Source organism: Engystomops pustulosus, chromosome 6 (assembly GCF_040894005.1).
Source record: "Engystomops pustulosus chromosome 6, aEngPut4.maternal, whole genome shotgun sequence".
In the NCBI taxonomy this organism is placed as follows: Eukaryota; Metazoa; Chordata; class Amphibia; order Anura; family Leptodactylidae; genus Engystomops; species Engystomops pustulosus.
In genome coordinates, this window is record NC_092416.1 from 179818383 (window position 1) to 179841717 (window position 23335).

General features: G+C 43.0%; 2 protein-coding genes across 5 annotated transcripts in view; one reads left to right on the forward strand and one right to left on the reverse strand.

The window, feature by feature from the left end:
* NTN1 (netrin 1) overlaps window positions 1-23335 on the forward strand; it is a 249596-nt gene that overhangs the window by 83088 nt on the left and 143173 nt on the right. The window lies entirely within an intron of this gene.
* Window positions 1-23335, reverse strand: part of PIK3R5 (phosphoinositide-3-kinase regulatory subunit 5) — a 61398-nt gene that overhangs the window by 18022 nt on the left and 20041 nt on the right. For both annotated transcript variants that reach the window (XM_072112611.1, XM_072112612.1), the window contains exons 2-4: window positions 3674-3786; window positions 1469-1569; window positions 281-349 (exon numbers count right to left, since the gene is read on the reverse strand). In XM_072112611.1, the coding sequence (XP_071968712.1) occupies window positions 281-349; window positions 1469-1569; window positions 3674-3773 (270 nt within the window). In that variant the 5' untranslated portion in view covers window positions 3774-3786. The remainder of the gene's footprint in view (window positions 1-280; window positions 350-1468; window positions 1570-3673; window positions 3787-23335) is intronic.

Genomic DNA, 23335 nt, shown 5'->3' on the forward strand with positions numbered 1-23335 from the left:
TTCTACCTACCTAACACTTACCTATATTGCAGCACTTTACTGATGTTATTAGTTACTGCCCCTATCAGTTTCAGTGCTATTCTACCTACCTAACACCTACATACACTGCAGCACTTTAACAATGTTGTTATATCTTACTCCCCCTATAAGTATCAGTGCTATGGGGATGGGGGGGGAGGGGGGGGGGGGGAGAATGTGCAAACTCCTATGCAATTGTTGCCCTTGGGATTCCAATTCAGGAGTGAAGTTCTGCAGCTCCTCATATAACCGCATCACTTACCAGGAGAACAGCAAAGTGGAACATCAACGCCAGAGGAGTGAGGAGCTCATACTCGCAGTTATCCTGGGCCTGCAAAATATTTAAATATATATATATTTTAGAAAATGTTTCCCTATGAGCAGCTACTGATTAAATCAAATGAAAACCGCAGCACCCGGCACCCATTTGCAAATAGGCGGGGGGTGGTTGTCAGTGGGCGGGGGTGCCAGGCATATGGAGTGGGGGAGCCATGTCCTCAGAAACCCCCTTAATAGTATCTGATCAGTGATAGTACCAGCAATGAGACTAAAGTACTATAAGTATTACATTTTAGTGATGTTACACAGTACTGGGGAGACACCGATTGCCTTTCTACCTGCACTTAACCCTATAATACATTGAAAGCACATCTTTTTGTTTTACAAGTTTAAAAAACTATAAAATAGAATAAATCAATAAACATTATTACATATAAGAAGTATGAGAATCCCCGAGCCACTTCAATCCCACATTTTGTGTTTCTAAGATCTAATAACCATGGATATTGATGCTTCCTACATAATGAAGCTGCGACTCGTCTGTCCCGTTTCCGTAAAAAACGCGTACATTTCATTTTGACGTCAGGAATTGAAACGAGGCAGCTAAAAATGACAATCCAAGTAAACATCCAGGGATAATAGGGGAAAGAAATACGGCGACTGCCATGGCCCATTGTGTAGGGGCAGGTCATGTGGTGGCTCTGGGGGATCGTTCTTGTCACCTGTCCTGATTAATGACCTCCACATCGTTTTGTTGTGAGGGTAAAGTTTGGGAACAAGGACCTTCTTCCTGCTCGCTCCTTCTTGTTTGTCCTGTTGGGCTCATTGTTACCCGCCAAGATGTGGACAAGAGAGTAAACTCAGGAAGCAATGTCTCTTCCCCTGCAATTTCCATTCCCTGTGCAGATGTTAGACACATAAGTTTTCTTCATTGACTGTAGGTTCCCAGCAGCCTCAGAGGAAAATCTGCACCTGACTTATAGCAGGTGGATTAACATACGTATAATTACATGTATTTATAGATGCAATAGGACAGCTCCCCTTATACCTATAGATTGTTATACCTCTTATACCCCGTTCCTCTCTACAGCTGATGGTCTGCAGTACAGCTCATATATGGCATAAGGTCAGTGCACAGAGTCCCATCCTATAACATAAAGTTGTGTCTCACCTGTCTCGTCCTGTCCAGGATTTTCTCAGCCAGTATAATGTGATTAGCCGGCTCGCGATTCACCAGCTCCTCCAAACTCCAATAATTCAGACAAAGCCCAGCTGCAAAATAACAATGTTCATGACTAAGGAAAACACTGTAGCTTATTGTAGATTGGTTTACGTTCTCACTGATTGATATAACAATACTGCCTGAAAAGAAGATTTCTAAAAACTATTCGGTTTTGATTGAGTTACAAATGAAATATTTGATTTCTAGTCATTTAAAGGGAACCTGTCACCAGGGACCTCATTTTCACTAAAGACAGGTTGCAGAAGCCGATTACAGCTGCAGTGAACAGATGCCTTTTTGCCTTCTATAAGCATTTGCATTACGATATCATTGTGTGTTATAACTTAGCTTGCACCCTGACATAATCCTCTGTGTAGTCCCAGGGGTTGGGCTTTTGTTTGGATGCATTTCAAAAAACAACATGTCTTGTCTGTTCTGCAGACTCCTCAGCTCTCAGCCTCCACCTTTGTTCTCCTGTACAGCTCCTCCCTCCCCCACTGATGTCAGCTGACCAGGCTGTGAGCTCTGTGAAGGAGCAGCTGTACATAAGCATAAAGGTGGGGACTGAAAGCTGAAGAGTCTGCAGAACAGACAAGTCCCATGGTGTGCAAGGTAAGTTACAACACACAATTACATGCAAATGCTTATGGAAAGCAGTCCTAAAATCTAAACAGTGATGGAAGGGCAGCAAGCAGAGATCTTGAATGCAGTGAGGAATTGAGAGTATATTGGAAAATTGTTTAATTATTCCTTACACAAACCGTATCAATTATTTGTTGAAAGTGACAACCCCTTTAATTGAATTATTTAAAAAAACAAATAATGTTACAATATTAATTCCCTCCTTTTCCTATTTTACATATGGAAATAGAAAACATAGGGGCAGATTTACTTACCCGGTCCGTTCGCGATCCAGCGGCGCATTCTCTGCGGTGGATTCGGGTCCGGCCGGGATTCACTAAGGTAGTTCCTCCGACGTCCACCAGGTGTCGCTGCTGCGCTGAAGTTCCCTGGAGGCGCGCTGGAATGCCCTGAAATTCACCGGCCAATACCTAGTGAAGGTAAGTGCAATTTTCGCGACACATTTTTTGTTTTAAATGCGGCGGTTTTTCCGAATCCGTCGGGTTTTCGTTCGGCCACGCCCCCCGATTTCTGTCGCGTGCATGCCAGCGCCGATGCGCCACAATCCGATCGCGTGCACCAAATCCCGGGGCAATTCAGGGAAAATCGGCACAAATCGGAAATATTCGGGTAACACGTCGGGAAAACCCGAATCGGGCCCTTAGTAAATGACCCCCATAAAGTCCAAATTGGAAACAATTAAATCCACATCTCGAATTTTACATATACACGCAGTCCCTGGGTTACGTACAAGAGAGGTTCTGTAGGCTTGTTCATAAGTTGAATTTGTATGTAAGTCGGAAATGTATATTTTACAATTATAACCCCAGACAACATTTCTTTGGGCGTCTGAGACATTTGGATTTTAAAACTTTTGGGTGGCAATGTCCAATTTATAAAAATATTAAAAAATATAAATAATATATAAAAATAGAAAAAATCTTCTGTTGCATCCTGTTTCCCCAAAAAATGGATTAAAACTAATAAAAAGGGAATGTGTACTCCAAGATAGTACAGATAAAATCTACAGCTCATTCTGCAAGAAACAAGAACAAACACATCTCTCTAGGCATAAGTAATAAAAAAAGTTTAAAAGTTAAACATTTTTTAGGTATTTATTTTTGATAGACAAAAACTCAATACATTTTTTATCACTACAATTTAACCGATCTGCAGAATAAAGATAACGTGTCATTTATACTGCACATTAAACAGCATAAATAAAGGAAAAATAAAATGAATGGGTTAATAAGGGGGTTAGATAAATAACAATTCACTGCCCATACGAATAACAAATCACCGGCTATGGATAACGGGGGTGCTGTAAGGTGGGGAAAAAAAAGACAAATTTTGTTTCTAATATTTGACAACCCCTTCTATATGCAATACCAGTTTACAACAGAGATGGCAGCACAGACCAACTACAGAGATGAACCGTAGCAAAACTTCATGTGTGGCTGTAGATCTCCTCATATCATACACTTATCTCTATACAATGATATTCCTGTAGCAGATACTTTCCTGGGGTCTCACCTGTCCATGAGGAGGAAGATCCCGGTGTTTTGCTGAGCCCGTGCAGACAGCGCTCCAGAGCATGCTGAATCCTGTCCTCGGTGCAGGATGTGTTCTGCATTTTAAGGCATGTCCTGAGAGAGAGGAGATACAATGTGACATTGTAACGCCGGCCTCACAACAAGAGCCTGACACTATTATAGCATTAGATCTGCAGCCATCAAAATCCTCAGCAGATCACCAGGGAAAATGTTTGACGAATTAGTAAAGTAGTGTAAAGTTTACCAACAACAAGTTATCAAGGTTATTACAGGAAGCTTTATATTTGAGCCTCGACTTTCTGGAGCAAATTCATGAAACAATCGTCACAGGGGAGCGCTTTTTCAGCTATTCTTTGAAATTCTGTTGAGACTATGTAAAATTTTGCAAACGTATTTCATGTCATATTGTCTAATATGTCATATGGAATATGTTTGATGGGGAGGGTCCGAATACTCAAATAAAGATGATGTTGTGGGCCCATCCTTCATCTTTACAGGACCTGCGGCCATTAATAAGATCTCATTGGGGCTCATTTACTAAGGGTCCGAATCGCGCAATTTCCCGACGATTTCCGATTTGCCCTGAATTGCCCCGGGATTTTGGCGCACGTGATCGGATTTTGGTGTATGGGCGCCACCTTTCACGCGACAGAAATGGGGGGGGGGGGGCGTGGCCGTAGGTCAACCCGACGGATTCAGAAGAACCACGGAATTTAAGAAAGAATTTGTGTTGCAAAATCATCACTCACATACAGCGGGATGAAGCAGGTGAACTCCGGGGGACTTCAGCGCAGCAGCGACACCTGCTGGACATCCTCGTCAGAGAACGTGCTGCTGGATCGCTACTGGACCGGGTAAGTAAATGTGCCCCATTATCTGTAATTGTGAAATGTACCTTAAAAGGGTTTTCCCACGACACATCGGTGGTGAGACCCCCACAAATCACAAGAACATGGGGTCCGATGTATCCCTGTCAGACCCCTCGACTGTCACCGAGATAGACGGAGCAGCCGGTCTTGCATGGCCGGGCTACCCATTTCATCTCTATGATAATAATTATAATTCCTTTATTTATATATTACAAACAGATTACGCAGTGCTTCACAGAACTTTTCATATCAGTCCCTGTCCCCAATGGGGCTCTGATCAACCTACTTGTATATTTTGAAGTGTGGGAGGAAACCCACACAAACATTGACAGAGCATACCTACTCTTTGCAGATGTTGACCCTGGGACATGAACCCAGGTCCCCAGCGCTGCAAGGCTGTAGTGCTAACCACTCAGCCACCGTGCTCCCACATGGAGCTGATGTACCAGTGCTCCTGGTTTATCATGATGGATTTTGATGGAAGATTTCCTGCCCCAGTGTCGAGTGATTCCAGTCCTCTGCTGGACCTTGAAGGACCATTATAATAAATCAGATCCTGGGCCTATTAGAGGATCCTTTGAGGGCGATTCAGTCCTTCCCTCCCTACATCAATGGACAGAAACAATGCTGCCCCTCTGCAGTGCATGGCAAGTAACAAGTAAGTGGGTGTCTCAGCACCCAGCCCCCCCCCCCATTATGTCCCAATGACTAAATGTTTATAAAATAGGTAAAATACAAGGAGTGATCAGCTAAAAAGCCTGAACAAAGTTTATAAATATGGTTCAACTACATACATAAACATCGATAGTCTCCTAATACCAGGAAATCAACCAGTGACTCGAATCTATGAATGGGGAATTATCCTGCACTGTAAATTCCCAGTGTAACGTAAGATACAACTTCCCGACAACTTCCCTTTTTCTTATCTAATTGTGCAAAACAAACAAGTTGTCGTCTGTAAAGGCCGAACAGATGGAAAGGGGAACAAACATGCTAGCGACATGGACAAAGTTGTGTGTGGGTTGTGTGTCGTATGAGGCCGCCTTCACCCGTGGCATGAAACGCATCAGAACAGCAGAGCAGAGGATATTTGCCTAATTACATTGCTGTCAACATTGCGTTTACAAAACAAATTGTGTTAATAAACACATGCATTAACGCATTGTTGACAGTAATGTAATTAGGCAAATCTCCTCTCTTCAGCTGTTCTGATGCGTTTCAAAACACATGTGTTAACGCCACGTGTGAATGCAGCCTCAAGCTCATGATGCACGTCAGCACGCAGCAATTCCTTCCTACTCACTTAAAGACATGCACACTCGGCACGGCTACTACCACATGTACCGCTATCAGGGCACCTCTGTTCCTTGCAGATAACTCTGGCTCATTCTCTCAAGCTTGATGTAAAGTGGTGATGGAGCAGAGATGGAGGAGTACCACTCTTTTAAGGGTTAGGCTCCTTCAACAGCTTTTTATTAAACCATACTTTACCTGGTAAACCCTTGCAGCATCCACCACCGTCCTTATCTGTCAAGATAAGTCTGTCATGTGTGGGGAAATTAGGGTAATTTCAAATTGTGTTTAGCAATGTCTGTATAATCTGATATAATATACTGTAGCATCCATTTTTCGATGTGTTCCCTACACATTTCTTGGGTACGCACAGCATATACGTAGATATAGGCGCGGCACAGTTTACATGTAATTATATGAAGTCTGCGCTCTATTACTTTTCCTTCCTGCATGAAGCTAATAGCAATAGGAAATGAAGCCTTCCTTCTCCCTGTATGAGGCTTCCCTTTCCCGTGCTTTATACAATAACCAAGTTCAGCCTGACGGTGGGTCAAGTGGCTTTATATTCCTTGTCTGAACAGACCCATTCATACTGACCCCTTGAATGACAGGATCCCCGGGAGCGGGCACATCGCCAGGTCTGCCGGATCTGGGCACCGCCTGCCCGCTGTAAATCTTAGGGGAAAACACAGGATTTGTAGTTGTGTACAATGTGCAGAATATCAAGAAGAAAAATAAAGCCCAGCACCTATCTATACTAAGTATGTATAGTATTAAACATATTCAATATTGAAACATTGTGTTTCAAAATGTAACATTGCACAAAATATTATTCTCATATGACATAAATATACAATATATATACTATATGTTTTAGATCTCAGGCTGGGCAAAAAAAGGGGTTAGAGAAGTACTGAAGGGCCCAAGTGCACACTTCTCCCCACAAGTGATTTGAAACGTATAAAAACTGTGTATAAAAATATTTGACAATTGGAGGTATGTCCGTGGAGAACGCTAAAGAATCCTGAATGGACAATTGATGGGTAGCTGTCGGTGTGGTTGTTGGTGTCCAAATACAAGCGACTGTGAATATGATCCGGAATAGTGACAGTCTATATGTGTCGTAAGCTTATATAAAAATGGCGACTGGTGGTTGAAGACTTGTGCAAGCCTAAATTACGTGTGAAGACAATACAAGATACTGGTATTGCACTTGGATTTGATTCTTATACAGGCTTGTACTTTCTATCGAGAAGTAAACATCAAGTATTGCACTCACAGTTTCGCCACACTAATATTGAAGGGTTCCTGAAGCCGCCACAGACATTGCATGTGGGAGCGATCGTCTTGGCTCGGCGTTCTGTGGGCCGTTGTGCGCATGCGGGAGACCGCTGTGCCTGGTGGGATTGTATCTTCCGTGTCCCAACCGATGTGTCTCCCAGTGGTCCACACCAACGGCAAACGGAGGTTGCTGTTGGCTTGGACCACTGGGAGATGCAATCCCACCAGGCACAGCGGTCTCCCGCATGCGCACAACGGCCCACAGAACGCCGAGCCAAGACGATCGCTCCCACATGCAACGTCTGTGGCGGCTGGTTTCAGGAACCCTTCAATATTACTGTGGCGAAACTGTGAGTGCAATACTTGATGTTTACCTCTCGATAGAAAGTACAAGCCTGTATAAAAATCAAATATAAAATCCAACCTAAAGAGAAGGAGTAAGGGGAGCAGCACAATGAAAAACGAATTGAAATTCGTGGTGGGTGCAGGCTTCACAAGGATCTAACTCCAAATCCCAGGAATAACCGAAATTCAAGACAGGGAAGCAGCACTCTGTGAAATATTCAATGTTTTATTTCGCCAGTGGGCAGATGCAACGTTTCAGCTGTCTCTATGCAACCATTTTCAAGCATGCTTGAAAATGGCTGCATAGAGACAGCTGAAACGTTGCATCTGCCCACTGGCGAAATAAAACATTTAAAGGAAACCTACCACCACAAATCTACCTATAAAGGTAGATTGGGTGGTAGGTGGATCAATGGGACGTGAGGATAGCCCTTTTAAGGGCTAATCCTCACGTCCCCACACTTTTTTGATAACTTTTATTACACATATATTCAAATTTACTTATGCGGCTACTGGGGCGTGGAGTAGCCGCATCTGAGGTTACACGAGGCGGCTACTCCACGCCTGCGCGGTCACTGCTCCGAAACAGGCGCGGGCCTGCTCTTCTGCGCATGCGCAGACGGCAGGATTGCCGGACGAGGGCGCGCAGCTACGCAGAGCTGCGCGCCGAAGATGGGTGAGTAGGAGGGGTAAAGTGGCTACCGGGGCGTGGAGTAGCCGCCTCGTGTAACCTCAGATGCGGCTACTCCACGCCCCAGTAGCCGCATAAGTAAATTTGAATATATGTGTAATAAAAGTTATCAAAAAAGTGCAGGGACGTGAGGATTAGCCCTTAAAAGGGCTATCCTCACGTCCCATTGATCCACCTACCACCCAATCTACCTTTATAGGTAGATTTGTGGTGGTAGGTGCCCTTTAATATTTCACAGAGTGCTGCTTCCCTGTCTTGAATTTCAAATGTAAAATCCAAGTGCAATACCAGTATCTTGCATTGTCTTCACACGTAATTTAGGCTTGCACAAGTCTTCAACCACCAGTCGCCATTTTTATATAAGCTTACGACACATATAGACTGTCATTATTCCGGATCATATTCACAGTCGCTTGTATTTGGACCCCAACAACCACACCGACAGCTACCCATCAATTGCACATTCAGGATTCTTTAGCGTTCTCCACGGACATACCTCCAATTGTCAAATATTTTTATACACAGTTTTTATACGTTTCAAATCACTCGTGGGGAGAAGTGTGCACCTGGGCCCTTCAGTGCTTCTCTAACCCATTTTTTTGCCCAGCCTGAGATCTAAAACATATAGTATATACGGTATATTGTATTTTTATGTCATATGAGAATAATATTTTGGGCAATGTTACATTTTGAAACACGATGTTTTAATATTAAATATGTTTAATACTATACATACTTATATCGTTAATGGAGTATAGATAGGTGCTCGGCTTCATTTTTCTTCTTGATAGTTCTGCATTATTACAGATAGACACCTGTAATCTGCCGGTAGCACATCTATTACCCATATCAGTCCAGTAACAGTATTGGGATAGTGCTGAGATATATACTTTTCAATGTGCAGAATATGTTTATAGAATTTTTTGCAGGGTGGAGAGATAATGATCACATTTTAGAGTGTTTTAAGAAGCAAGAACCCCTCTAATTCTACAGAATTCTATAAAAAGAAAAAGGTGATAAGAAATAGACTGGAATGTCCCTCTAACGTTTTCAAGATTCTAAAAGTGGATGGAAAATTGTGTCTAAAGTCTAGAATTAGATTCACCAAGACCATTAGATGCTAATACCAGAATAGTAGTGACCTGCTACTGAACGTCAGATCCTTTGGAGTCTCACATGAGATAATCGATCGGCTGTTTGAAGTGTTGGAAACATATTGGAAACATGGCCCAGTCCTATTAACAGATCAAGGATTGTAAACCAAGCACACTGACATACTGGTGTGCACCCCCTCTGGTGGGATCTGCGCTTTTTTTTAGCTTCTTATGCCCTGGTTTTTACAAAAAAAGGCTTTTAAAATTATGCAAAAGAGCCTGAGGGGCTCCAGACGCCATAGGAGTTAATGGAGCCTGGAGCCCCTCTGGTTAATTTGCATAATTTTTAAAACCCTTTTTTCTTAAAAACAAGGGTATAAGAAGCTTAAAGATCAGCAGATCCTGCCATAGGGGGCGCACACCAGTATGTCAGTGCGCTTGGTTTACAATCCTTGATCTGGTGATAGATGTCTTTTAAGTTAATGAAGTTGAGCTGCAATACCAATCACAGCCACTATACAGTATAATATATGATGGGCAAGTGCTCATCTGAACACTGTAATCTCCCTCATCAGCCGGGTCGGGGTGTTGACATTGATGACCTAGACAATAACAATCAAAATTATAGTCCCTGAAAACTCCTTTAAAGAGAACCCGTCAGGCAAAATAACCCCCTAAACTAAATATATTTTCATAAACTGCCATTAGAGAGCATTGCCTCTATCCCTTCATTGTCCCTCTACATGCCTGTAAACCTAAGCGATGAGGTCCTAAAGCTGTATGCAAATGACCTATGAAATGTCCAATGAAGCATTAGCATATTCAAGCTGTCCACTCTATTCATGAGTGGGAGGCACAGCCACACCCCCAGTGCTTGACTGACAGCCTGTATAATGATGTGCTTCCTGGTGCTGGTGGCCACGCCCCCTGCAGCCTGTGTGTATGTATGTGAGATATACAGCAGCTCCAGGCAGCCATGTTATAGCAGAACATGTCAGGTACTTGTGTAGCTGATGTCTGTGTCTCTGTATATTAGGAGGATGCAGAATGTCAGCAGATGCAGCACACACACTAGCAATGCTTTACTATACATTACACACAGACATGAGCATGGGGAGGAGAGGGGAGGGGTAACAGGGGTGACATCACTGCCTCTGACCATGTGACCAGCCTCATTTACATGATAAAGAATAGATGATTTTATAATGATTAATGTATGAAATAACTAGATAAAGGCTGGGATGGGATCCTTGTGAGCTGCTCCAACAGGTAGTGGTGACAGGACTAGTGACACAGACCTGATGACAGGTGCCCTTTAAGGTATCTCTGTTGTCTTGTGTGTTTTTTAAGCTACATTTTGTTTTGTTTTTTTCTTCAGTCCTCGAGAGAGGTAAATGAGGAGATAACCATCTGTGTGCAAAATATTGTCAGACACCAAACCACCTTCAGCCTTGTTCATCCTGTTTAGTTCTGCGGCTCTGGAGGGGTGTGGAGGCTTTCAGGGTCCCCGCCCTGTAGTGAAAAATCACATCACCAACCACAAAACTATCAAATTCAAATTTTGAAGAAATTGAAGTAAATTGTGAGTATCTTTGGCCCAGCTCTGAGGCAATTTGGCAGATATTGTACACTACAAATACAGTTATTATGAGAGGCCATTTTTAAGGAGGGAACCAGGAGAAATAGGGTGATACACATATTGGGGAATGTTACCGCTTACATTCCATCTATATCTATATGAGACTGGATTTAGTTGTATGCAGCTAGCCCTAGTCCAAATGTCGCTATCATAGGGATAAGGAGGGGTTGTGGTCCTGGAAGTCGAAAACTGTGGGTGGAGGATTAATATCCTACTGGGAAAATCCCTTTAACTTGAATAACATCTAAAAAGTTTGCGCTTAACAAACCACAGGATCCTCAATAACGGTGAATGAGACGTTGCCCCAATCAAAAAGAAGACATTGGGGCAGATTTACTTACCCGGTCCATTCGCGATCCAGCGGCGCGTTCTCTGCGCTGGATTCGGGTCCGGCCGGGATTTATTAAGGCAGTTCCTCTGACGTCCACCAGGTGGCGCTGCTGCGCTGAAGTTCCCCCGCAACGCACTGGAATACACCGAGCCGGGCTGAGTGAATGTAAGTGCAAGCCCCGCAACACTTTTTTTTTTTAAATGCAGCAGTTTTTCCGAATCCGTCGGGTTTTCGTTCCGCCACGAACCCCCCCCCCCCCCGATTTCCGTCGCATGCATGCCTGCGCCGATGCGCCACAATCCGATCGCGTGCGCAAAAATCCCGGGGCAATACAGCGATGATCGGCGCAAATCGGAAATATTCGGGTAACACGTCGGGAAAACGCGAATCGGCCCCTTAGTAAATGACCCCCATAGTCTCAGATGCCTAAATAGTAAGTTGTCAGGTTGTTGTGGACGTCCTGTTGGTTTTTATTAGGTGACATTATATTTGTGGACTACACACAATCTTCTTGGATCATCTGAAGTGACAATTCCATGACACACAGCTGGTTCTTCCATGTCTACTCTTTACCCATCCATGAGCTACTTATATATGAACCAGTGGCCTACCTTACCAGTGATCCCAGCATGGATACATATTCCCATGTAGAGGGGAGAGGGAATTTTGCTACTTGTATCCAATCCAGGGAGTGGTATTAAAAATTCTTCCCGGAAACTTCTAGCCGCCTTATGTTTTCAGCATTTTATATCACATTTAGGCGTAAATGCTTTTGAACAGGTGGTAGAAAATTTACAACATGTAGCGTATGAGCAATGCTGATGAGATTTGATCAATTTGTATCCCCATGCAGGGAAAGCAGTGTATAAAATGCTGATTTATGCTGCAGATTTTCATTTGGATTTCATTATTTGCAGCACATTAGGTGAAATCTGCGGCTCATATGCGGAAATTACAGACCCTCTACACAACACACGAAGACACAAGACTTGATTTTATGCAGTTGCCTGTTTTGGGCAGATTGGGAGATCTTATGTAAACATATCCTAAATATACTGATCATTACTTTTCACAGAAGGCGGGAAGGGAGAGTTGACTTTGGCACTGAGGCTGTGTAATATCACAATTCTGGAGGGCAAAGCAATACTATGTAACAAAACCCACCATGTGGGATGTTCTCTGGAGGAGCAAAGGGATCAAAACAATTTGAGTTTTAAAGGGGTTTTCCATAAAAGATAGTTCTCAAATTTAAATCCCCTAGTAATGTTTACACAATAAAGCTAATTTTAACCCCCTTAATTTACAATTTTATTTAGTTTTATAGTTGTTTTTGCTCCTATCACTTAGTGACATTATTAAGATTCCGGAGTGTGAGTGGGGACTCTCTAAGGAGACACTTCATGATCCATTTAGTGCTGTGAGATAGTGTGCTGACAATGTGCTTAGATTATCAGGGTACAGGTTTATATACACTTTCATTTAGCTTCTGAACATTCTACTAGTATCTGACACATAGAAGGAGAGATGAGACAGATCAGAGATGAGAGTTGATGAGATCCATGAGATGGATATAACACAGAATGGCACACTCCAGCTCTGCTACATCTCCACTATTGTTACCCCTACAAAATAGGGGAGGAGCTATGAGGCAATAACAGATTCCAAAATTAGTAAAAGTAACAAAGTTTTATTATGTATCAGATAAAAACACATAAACATAAATAACCAATTAAAAGGAATAGTATGACAGGGTTACAGGGTGAATATACAACAGAAAAAGAAAGCAGTCATACCCGGGCATGGCAATTTGCACAAAGGTAAAGCCAATTTAGATGGACTGGTATATGAGGATTTGTAAACCTATTCAGGGCATAGAACCATACACTCAAGTAATGGCATAGCAGGAGCTCATGCCTGTTGGGAGCCACTTTAAGGCATACAATTGCCAGTCCTTACCGTGTTGGTGAGTGAGTGTGCCAGAGGTCCGGGGATGACTGCTGCCCCAACGTACGTTTCGGCTCCTATTGAGCCTTCGTCTGGGGGTGGCGTCTTACCGGTCACACGTCACATTTAAAGAGGAGTTTGACCAATGGGATCGTCTTACTCGAGATATCGCGAGAATCTGAGTCACATGATCGCGATGTCTTCGCGAATGCGCAGTTGGATAGTGTTTTGCCGAGGTAGCGTATCTTTGCGCATGCGCAGTTTGCCGTACCCGTCGATCGCACATCCCAGGAACAGCTTGAACGTTCAAAACTATATTAGGTAAGTTACTGGGATTTTTAACTTGCCTGAATGTTGTATTTTAAAGTGACAAGTGCTTTTAATGACATAATCTATTGGTACACATTTTGATATACCTAAAACAAAGTGTCAGTGTTACAAAATTGCATATTATTTACAATGTGTTACCTTAATCAACTGAGACATCATTATCATATTAACAAACATAAATGTGAATTATTCTTTCAGTCATATTTCATTGCTAAGATAAGAATTTTTTTCCTCTATTTACACTATATTTACAGTAAAATTAATATTAATAAAACATATTCGTTAGGCAAAATAGTTTGTTGTGATACCCTATGGATGTGAGTGCTCGGTGACAAATAAAAGGGGAAGTGATGGAAGGTGAGGGGAGTGAAGTGCAGTGAGAATTGTGAAAGGGAGTGCAAGGAACATTATATAAAAATTGGTGCTAACAGATAGTATACATTTTTATTATTATACAACATACCAAGACTAGCGATGGATAATTTTTATAATACTTTTAGTAACTACAGTTCTCTCATCATGTTCAATATTAGTGGTTACCATTACGATTTGTCCATCAAGATATAATCTCATATCATGCCGAGGTTGGCAACAAAATTCTTTGGTCATACGAGTATAAACTCATCTACTCCTCAGAACCAGATGTGCCGGGAAAATATAACAAATGTCTGTCTCTTGACATATAGAGATCTAAAAGATTTTTTTAGAAAGAAAAAGAGGAGAAATTCATCACACAAATAAAATGTCAAAGATTAAAAATGAGTCCTACATTGGTGGACGCCAAACATGCTATGAGAGCGCGATGCAGAAACTTATGGAGCAAAGAAAGGTTGGTATTGGTGAATCATTGGAGGAAAGGGGCAAAGCTAATTGTTTCGTTCAGACCTTTGGGATAAATTGTCTCCAGAGTCCAGATCCACCTCGTTTCACATTGGGCCAGTTTCTTTTTAATTGAGCCACCTCTAATCCCAGATATAATTTTATCTATCCCTCGGACTTTTAATAGTCCTGGGTTGGAGTCATGTCTCAATTTAAAGTGGGCGGCTACTGGTTTGCCTTCAGGATCGAAATGTGGATCGTCCGTGGCTTTAATGTCCCTCATGTGCTCTCTTATCCGGATTTTTAGTGCCCTCGTCGTCAGTCCTATGTAGATAAGATTACATGGACACGACGCGTAGTATACCACTCCTTTTGTATTACACGTAATTGTGTGGGTAATTTTAAATTCCTTATCACCTGCTGAGTTGGTGAAGGAAGTGGCGCGTTCCACATTGGGGCATGCTACGCATTTGCCACAGGGCTTACATCCCCATGGTGGAGGTTTCGCCCCGAAAATCGTCTGCGTTTTTCCCGAGTCATAGTGACTCCTTACTAGATGGTCTCGTAAGTTTTTGGATCTCCGAGCTGTCACGGCAGGGTAAGGTGTGATATATTTTGATAAAGTAGGGTCACATTTCAAAATTGGCCAGTATTTCTGCAATATTTCTCGCATTTGTGGCCACTGTGAATGATACGTGGTGATATATCTTACCTGTTCAGAAGTTGTTTCTTTCCTTTTCGGTACTAAAAGGTCTTGGCGTTCTGTTCTTTTTGCTCTCCAATATGCTTTTTTGATCACTTTTTTGATCACTTTTTTGCTATACCCACGTTGCTGAAATCGTGACCATAAGTCCTTCGCATGTTTCTCAAAATCTTCGTTTGTCAAACAATTTCTTCTAATGCGCAGGAACTGGCCAGTCGGGATGGCTGAAATGGTTTGCTTTGGGTGCGAAGAGGTAGCGTGGAGAAGTGCGTTTACTGAGGTCTGTTTCCTATAGACTTCTGTTTGTAGATAGCCATCGGGGTCCCTTCTTATGATCACATCTAAGAAAGGGATACTGATCTTATCAGCGCTATACGTCAGTTTAATGTTGGACTCAATTTTAATCTTTGACATTTTATTTGTGTGATGAATTTCTCTTCTTTTTCTTTCTAAAAAAATCTTTTAGATCTCTATATGTCAAGAGACAGACATTTGTTATATTTTCCCGGCACATCTGGTTCTGAGGAGTAGATGAGTTTATACTCGTATGACCAAAGAATTTTGTTGCCAACCTCGGCATGATATGAGATTATATCTTGATGGACAAATCGTAATGGTAACCACTAATATTGAACATGATGAGAGAACTGTAGTTACTAAAAGTATTATAAAAATTATCCATCGCTAGTCTTGGTATGTTGTATAATAATAAAAATGTATACTATCTGTTAGCACCAATTTTTATATAATGTTCCTTGCACTCCCTTTCACAATTCTCACTGCACTTCACTCCCCTCACCTTCCATCACTTCCCCTTTTATTTGTCACCGAGCACTCACATCCATAGGGTATCACAACAAACTATTTTGCCTAACGAATATGTTTTATTAATATTAATTTTACTGTAAATATAGTGTAAATAGAGGAAAAAAATTCTTATCTTAGCAATGAAATATGACTGAAAGAATAATTCACATTTATGTTTGTTAATATGATAATGATGTCTCAGTTGATTAAGGTAACACATTGTAAATAATATGCAATTTTGTAACACTGACACTTTGTTTTAGGTATATCAAAATGTGTACCAATAGATTATGTCATTAAAAGCACTTGTCACTTTAAAATACAACATTCAGGCAAGTTAAAAATCCCAGTAACTTACCTAATATAGTTTTGAACGTTCAAGCTGTTCCTGGGATGTGCGATCGACGGGTACGGCAAACTGCGCATGCGCAAAGATACGCTACCTCGGCAAAACACTATCCAACTGCGCATTCGCGAAGACATCGCGATCATGTGACTCAGATTCTCGCGATATCTCGAGTAAGACGATCCCATTGGTCAAACTCCTCTTTAAATGTGACGTGTGACCGGGAAGACGCCACCCCCAGACGAAGGCTCAATAGGAGCCGAAACGTACGTTGGGGCAGCAGTCATCCCCGGACCTCTGGCACACTCACTCACCAACACGGTAAGGACTGGCAATTGTATGCCTTAAAGTGGCTCCCAACAGGCATGAGCTCCTGCTATGCCATTACTTGAGTGTATGGTTCTATGCCCTGAATAGGTTTACAAATCCTCATATACCAGTCCATCTAAATTGGCTTTACCTTTGTGCAAATTGCCATGCCCGGGTATGACTGCTTTCTTTTTCTGTTGTATATTCACCCTGTAACCCTGTCATACTATTCCTTTTAATTGGTTATTTATGTTTATGTGTTTTTATCTGATACATAATAAAACTTTGTTACTTTTACTAATTTTGGAATCTGTTATTGCCTCATAGCTCCTCCCCTATTTTGTAGGGGTAACATAGGTTCTATAAATTTCATTAGCTTATGGGGCACCGACCCTCTGGTGCAATTACCTGTACAGCTGCTATAACTATATGTATAGTCACCTCTGTACAATCTCTGTTTTCTATCTTTTGTCATACATCTCCACTATTATAGACACTGTCAGGTCTCCTACATCTCAGCTATAACACACACACAGTGCCGGCCTCATCTGGATAAATACCAAGCCTTATCTGTAGTATTGTATAGTAAACTCTGCCCACTCCTTGCTGGAAGGAAGTGCCTGTGTCAGAGCTGGTCTTGTAATGGAGGGGCAGGAGGCAGAGAGCATTGCAGTGTGCAGACAAGAGAAGCTATACATGAGAAGAATCTACCCTGCCCGGCCATAATCAGAAGATTTACAGTCAGATCCCGGAGCAACCGAAATTGTATACACCAGGACTGATAGAGACAGGTTGGAATTATATCTGTGTAATGCTGTATTTTTGTTAATAACAGTGAATTAGAGGGTGTGTTATTTTGTTATCCTGAGTATATTTAACCCCTTAAGGACGCAGGGTTTTTTCGCTCATTTCTCGTTCTCCACCTTCAAAAATCCATAACTTTTTCATTTTTACGTGTAGAGACCTGTGTGAGGGCTTATTTTGTGCGTAACAAATTTTACTTTCCCGTAATGTTATTTATTTTAACATGCCGTGTACTGCGGAGCTGAAAAAAAATTCCAAATGTGGAAAAATTGAAAAAAAAACCGCCACGTTCTTGTGGGCTCAGTTTTTACGACTTTGACTGTGCACTCCAAATAACACCTCAGCTTTATTCTTTGGTTCGGTGCGATCGCGGTGATACCAAATTTATATAGGTTTTATTGTGTTTTAAAACATTTTCAAAAATTAAACGAATGTGTACAAAAAAGAAAAAAATTTTTTTGCCATCTTCTGAAGCTAATAACTTTTTCATACTTTAGCTCACGGAGCTGTGTGAGGGGTCATTTTGAGGTCTGTGCGACATTTTGATCATTTTTTATTCCATTTTTTATGTGATGTAAAAAGGTGTAAAAGTCGCATTTCGGACATTTGAGCGCCATTTCCCGTCTCGGAGGTCACCGCCGGCCGTAACCGTTTTTATATTTTGATAGATCGGGCATTTTGGGACGTGGCGATACCTGATGTGTCTGTGATTTTTACTGTTTATTATGTTTTATATCAGTTCTAGGGAAAGGGGGGTGATTTGAATTTTTAATATTTTATTAATTTTTTTTTATTTCTTAAACTTTTTTTCTTTTTTTTTTCACTAATTCTTAGACCATCTAGGGCAGTGATGGCAAACCTTTTAGAGACCAAGTGCCCAAACTACAACAAAGACCCGCTTATTTATCGCAAAATGCGAACACAGAAATGTAATTTGTGATTTATACTCCCTTCTATGTCACAGCTTTCATTGATACCAGCACCCTGAGGACACCAATAAAGCAGAAAATAGTCCCAGGTAGAGCTGTCACTTTAAAATAGCTCTGTGCACAGCAAGTCCTGGGCTGCCTGGGACTGCAGGAAGATACCTGGAGTCATCTCTGGTGATGGCCTGAGTGCCCACAGAAAGGGCTCTGAGTGCCACCTCTGGCACCCGTGCCATAGGTTAGCCATCACTGATCTAGGGTGCATTAACCGTAGATGGTCAGATCGTTCCTACCATATATTGCAATACTTCTGTATTGCAAAATATGGCATTTTTGCAGCTCATTCATTACAATGAGCCACTGGCAACCGATCACGTGCCGCGTCTTTTAAATGCTGCCGGCGACTTTGCCGCCGGCAATGAAAGGGTTAAAGCCGCGATCGGTGCAAGCACCGACCGCGGTTATTAGCAGTGGGGGTTTGCTGCAATATGCAACAACCTCCACCCTTGTATGAAGAGGACTCAGCCCGTGAGCCCTCTTCATACATCCCCTGCACCACTGCACCGTAGAGCTACGGCGCAGAGCGTTAAGGGGTTAAGAATCTTGTCTTTGTGGGAATGCCCCTTTAAAGTGGATGGTCCCACAATACTACTAACTCCATAATCTGTTGCAAGACCTGATACTAAGTACAGTTTATGTTGATAAAATTTATGATGATAAAAACGTTCCCGTACAGTGAAGCCTTGGATTACAAGTAACTTGAGCTGTAAGGGCTTTGCAGGACAAGCTTGTATGTTATAAAAATTGTTTACAAGCAAAATTGTACAATACAAGCATTATGTGACCCTCCACGCCCATGCAGAAGTGGACGTTTCAGCACATTGTGGGGGTTCTTCTGTGCACAGTGTAACAGCCTATACATTTTTAGTATAGGGGGGCTCTGGTAACAACCCTCAGGAGCACATCTGGCTGTAAAAGTTGATTTAAGAAGGAAGGAGGTCATGGATAACAAATATAAGAAGATTACTACCAGAGGTCGCTAAAACGCCTCTACAGGTTTCTAAGAGGGTGATTTATTATTCCCCCCTCTCTACCAAAAAAAAAAAAATGCTTGGTGATTTAGACACTGGCAGACAACCCTGAGGGGTGCCGGTGCTCCTTTTGAAGGATCACAGCACGCATTGGCACACTCAGCAAGACATGTGCTGCAGAGCCGCCCTCTCCTACCCCGCTGGGCCAGCTTAAGGCTCCAATAGAAGGTCATGTGACCTCAGGCCACATGACATTTTACAGCAGCCATGGGCTTGATTGGTGAGGAACTCTGCCCCCCTCCAATAGCAGTGTGTGCCCCACAAGATCTAACTGTCTATGTGCCTTTACTGTGACAGAGGGGGCTCCACAGAGAGGCATGCTGGCAGGATACTATGTGTATCCCCTCTTCATGTCAGAGCACATGAAAATCATGAGGTCTAAGGAACGCAGAGACAGAATTGTTGCAAGGCACATATCTGGCCAAGGCTGCAAAAGAATTTCTGCAGCATGCAAGGTTCCTATGAGCACAGTGGCCTCCATAATCTGTAAATAGAAAAAAGTCTGGGATGTCCACAACTCTTCCTCAACCAGTCCAGCCAAATTAAGCAAGAAGGAAGAAGAGCCTTGGTGAGAAAGGTAAAGAAGGGGCTGAATACTTATCACTGGGGGGCAAGTATTTATTACCTGGGGCCGTATACTCATCAACAGGGGCTGCATACTTATCACCAGGGGCTGAATACTTATCACCGGGGACTGAATACTTATCACCAGTGACTGAATACTTATCACCGGGGGCTGAATACTTATCACCGGGGACTGAATACTTATCACCGGGGGCCGAATACTTATCACCAGGGGCTGAATACCTATCAACGGGGGCTGAATACCTATCAACGGGGGCCGAATACTTATCACCGGGGGCCGAATACTTATCACCGGGGGCTGAATACTTATCACCGGGGGCTGAATACTTATCACCAGGGGCTGAATACTTATCACCAGGGGATGAATACTCATCACCGGGGGCTGAATACTTATCACCGGGAGCGGAATACTTATCACCGGGGGCTGAATACTTATCACCGGGGGCTGAATACTTATCATCGGGGGCTGAATACTTATCACCGGGGGCTGAATACTTATCACCGGGGGCCGAATACTTATCACCGGGGGATGAATACTCATCACCGGGGGCTGAATACTTATCACCAGGTGCTGAATACTTATCAACAGGGGCTGAATACTTATCAACAGGGGCTGAATACTTATCACCTGGGGCTGAATACTTATCACCAGGAGCTGAATACTTATCACCAGGAGCTGAATACTTATCACCGGGGGCCGAATACTTATCACCGGGGGCCGAATACTTATCACCGGGGGCTGAATACTTATCACCAGGGGCTGAATACTCATCACCAGGGGCTGAATACTCATCACCAGGGGCTGAATACTTATCACCAGGGGCTGAATACTTATCACCGGGGGCTGAATACTTATCACCGGGGGCTGATTACTTATCACCAGGAGCTGAATACTTATCACCGTGGGCTGAATACTTATCACCAGGGGCTGAATACTTATCACCGGGGGCTGAATACTTATCACCGGGGGCTGAATACTTATCACCGGGGGCTGAATACTTATCACCAGGAGCTGAATACTTATCACCGTGGGCTGAATACTTATCACCAGGGGCTGAATACTTATCACCAGGAGCTGAATACTTATCACCAGGGGCTGAATACTTATCACCAGGAGCTGAATACTTATCACCAGGGGCTGAATACTTATCACCGGGGGCTGAATACTCATCACCAGGGGCTGAATACTTATCACCAGGGGCTGAATACTTATCACCGGGGGCTGAATACTTATCACCGGGGGCTGATTACTTATCACCAGGAGCTGAATACTTATCACCGTGGGCTGAATACTTATCACCAGGGGCTGAATACTTATCACCGGGGGCTGAATACTTATCACCGGGGGCTGAATACTTATCACCGGGGGCTGAATACTTATCACCAGGAGCTGAATACTTATCACCGTGGGCTGAATACTTATCACCAGGGGCTGAATACTTATCACCGGGGGCTGAATACTTATCACCGGGGGCTGAATACTTATCACCGGGGGCTGAATACTTATCACCAGGAGCTGAATACTTATCACCGGGGGCCGAAAACTTATCACCGGGGGCTGAATACTTATCACCAGGGGCTGAATACTCATCACCAGGGGCTGAATACTTATCACCAGGGGCTGAATACTTATCACCGGGGGCTGAATACTTATCACCGGGGGCTGATTACTTATCACCAGGAGCTGAATACTTATCACCGTGGGCTGAATACTTATCACCAGGGGCTGAATACTTATCACCAGGAGCTGAATACTTATCACCGTGGGCTGAATACTTATCACCAGGGGCTGAATACTTATCACCGGGGGCTGAATACTTATCACCGGGGGCTGAATACTTATCACCGGGGGCTGAATACTTATCACCAGGAGCTGAATACTTATCACCGGGGGCCGAATACTTATCACCGGGGGCTGAATACTTATCACCAGGGGCTGAATACTCATCACCAGGGGCTGAATACTTATCACCAGGGGCTGAATACTTATCACCGGGGGCTGAATACTTATCACCGGGGGCTGATTACTTATCACCAGGAGCTGAATACTTATCACCGTGGGCTGAATACTTATCACCAGGGGCTGAATACTTATCACCAGGAGCTGAATACTTATCACCGGGGGCTGAATACTTATCACCAGGAGCTGAATACTTATCACCAGGAGCTGAATACTTATCACCGGGGGCTGAATACTTATCACCAGGAGCTGAATACTTATCACCAGGGGCTGAATACTTATCACCGGGGGCTGAATACTCATCACCAGGGGCTGAATACTTATCACCAGGGGCTGAATACTTATCACCGGGAGCTGAATACTTATCACCGGGGGCTGAATACTTATCACCGGGGGCTGAATACTTATCACCGGGGGCTGAATACTTATCACCGGGGGCTGAATACTCATCACCGGGAGCTGAATACTTATCACCGGGGGCTGAATACTCATCACCAGGAGCTGAATACTCATCACCAGGAGCTGAATACTCATCACCAGGGGCTGAATACTTATCACCGGGGGCTGAATACTTATCACCAGGAGCTGAATACTTATCACCAGGGGCTGATTACTTATCACTGGGGGCCAAATACTCATCACCGGGGTGCGAATACTTATCACCGGGGGCCGAATACTTATCACCAGGAGCTGAATACTTATCACCAGGAGCTGAATACTTATCACCAGGGGCCGATTACTTATCACTGGGGGCCAAATACTCATCACCGGGGTGCGAATACTTATCACCGGGGGCCGAATACTTATCACCAGGAGCTGAATACTTATCACCAGGAGCTGAATACTTATCACCGGGGGCTGAATACTTATCACCAGGGGCTGAATACTTATCACCAGGGGAGATTTCAGTTTTTCTTTTTTTTTAACAAATTAGCAAAAAATCTACATTTCTGTTTTTTTCTCTCAAGTGCACATTAATGAGCAAAAAATAACTTTTTTGATCTCATCAATAGGCTGCAATGAAACAAAGAGTGAAAAACTGGGGGGTTTGAATACTTTCCGTTTCCACTGAATGAGTAAGTGTCCCTGGTTTATCATGATGGATTTTGGTGGTAGATTAACCACCGCTCTGCTCTCTGTGCAGTATCTGACCTCTGCTAATATAATATTCAAGTGTGTTGGAGCTGAGCTGCAGTTTCTAGCACCGGCCACTACACAGTGAACGGCGCTGTACTTATGCCCACTGATATCACATCTATAACTTACCCTATGGTTAGGTCAATAATATCAAAATCCTGGCGGAACACTTCAATGCTCAAAACAGGCTGGCAGTAAGAAGATCAAAAATAATTTTTCGTGTTATTTTTACATTTTTCTTTAGTGGAGTCAGTTAATGAAAGAGATTCCATTATTCCTCCATTTCCTCCGTTATACCGGTGACACATCCAGAGTCACCCAAACCCACAATCACCCTG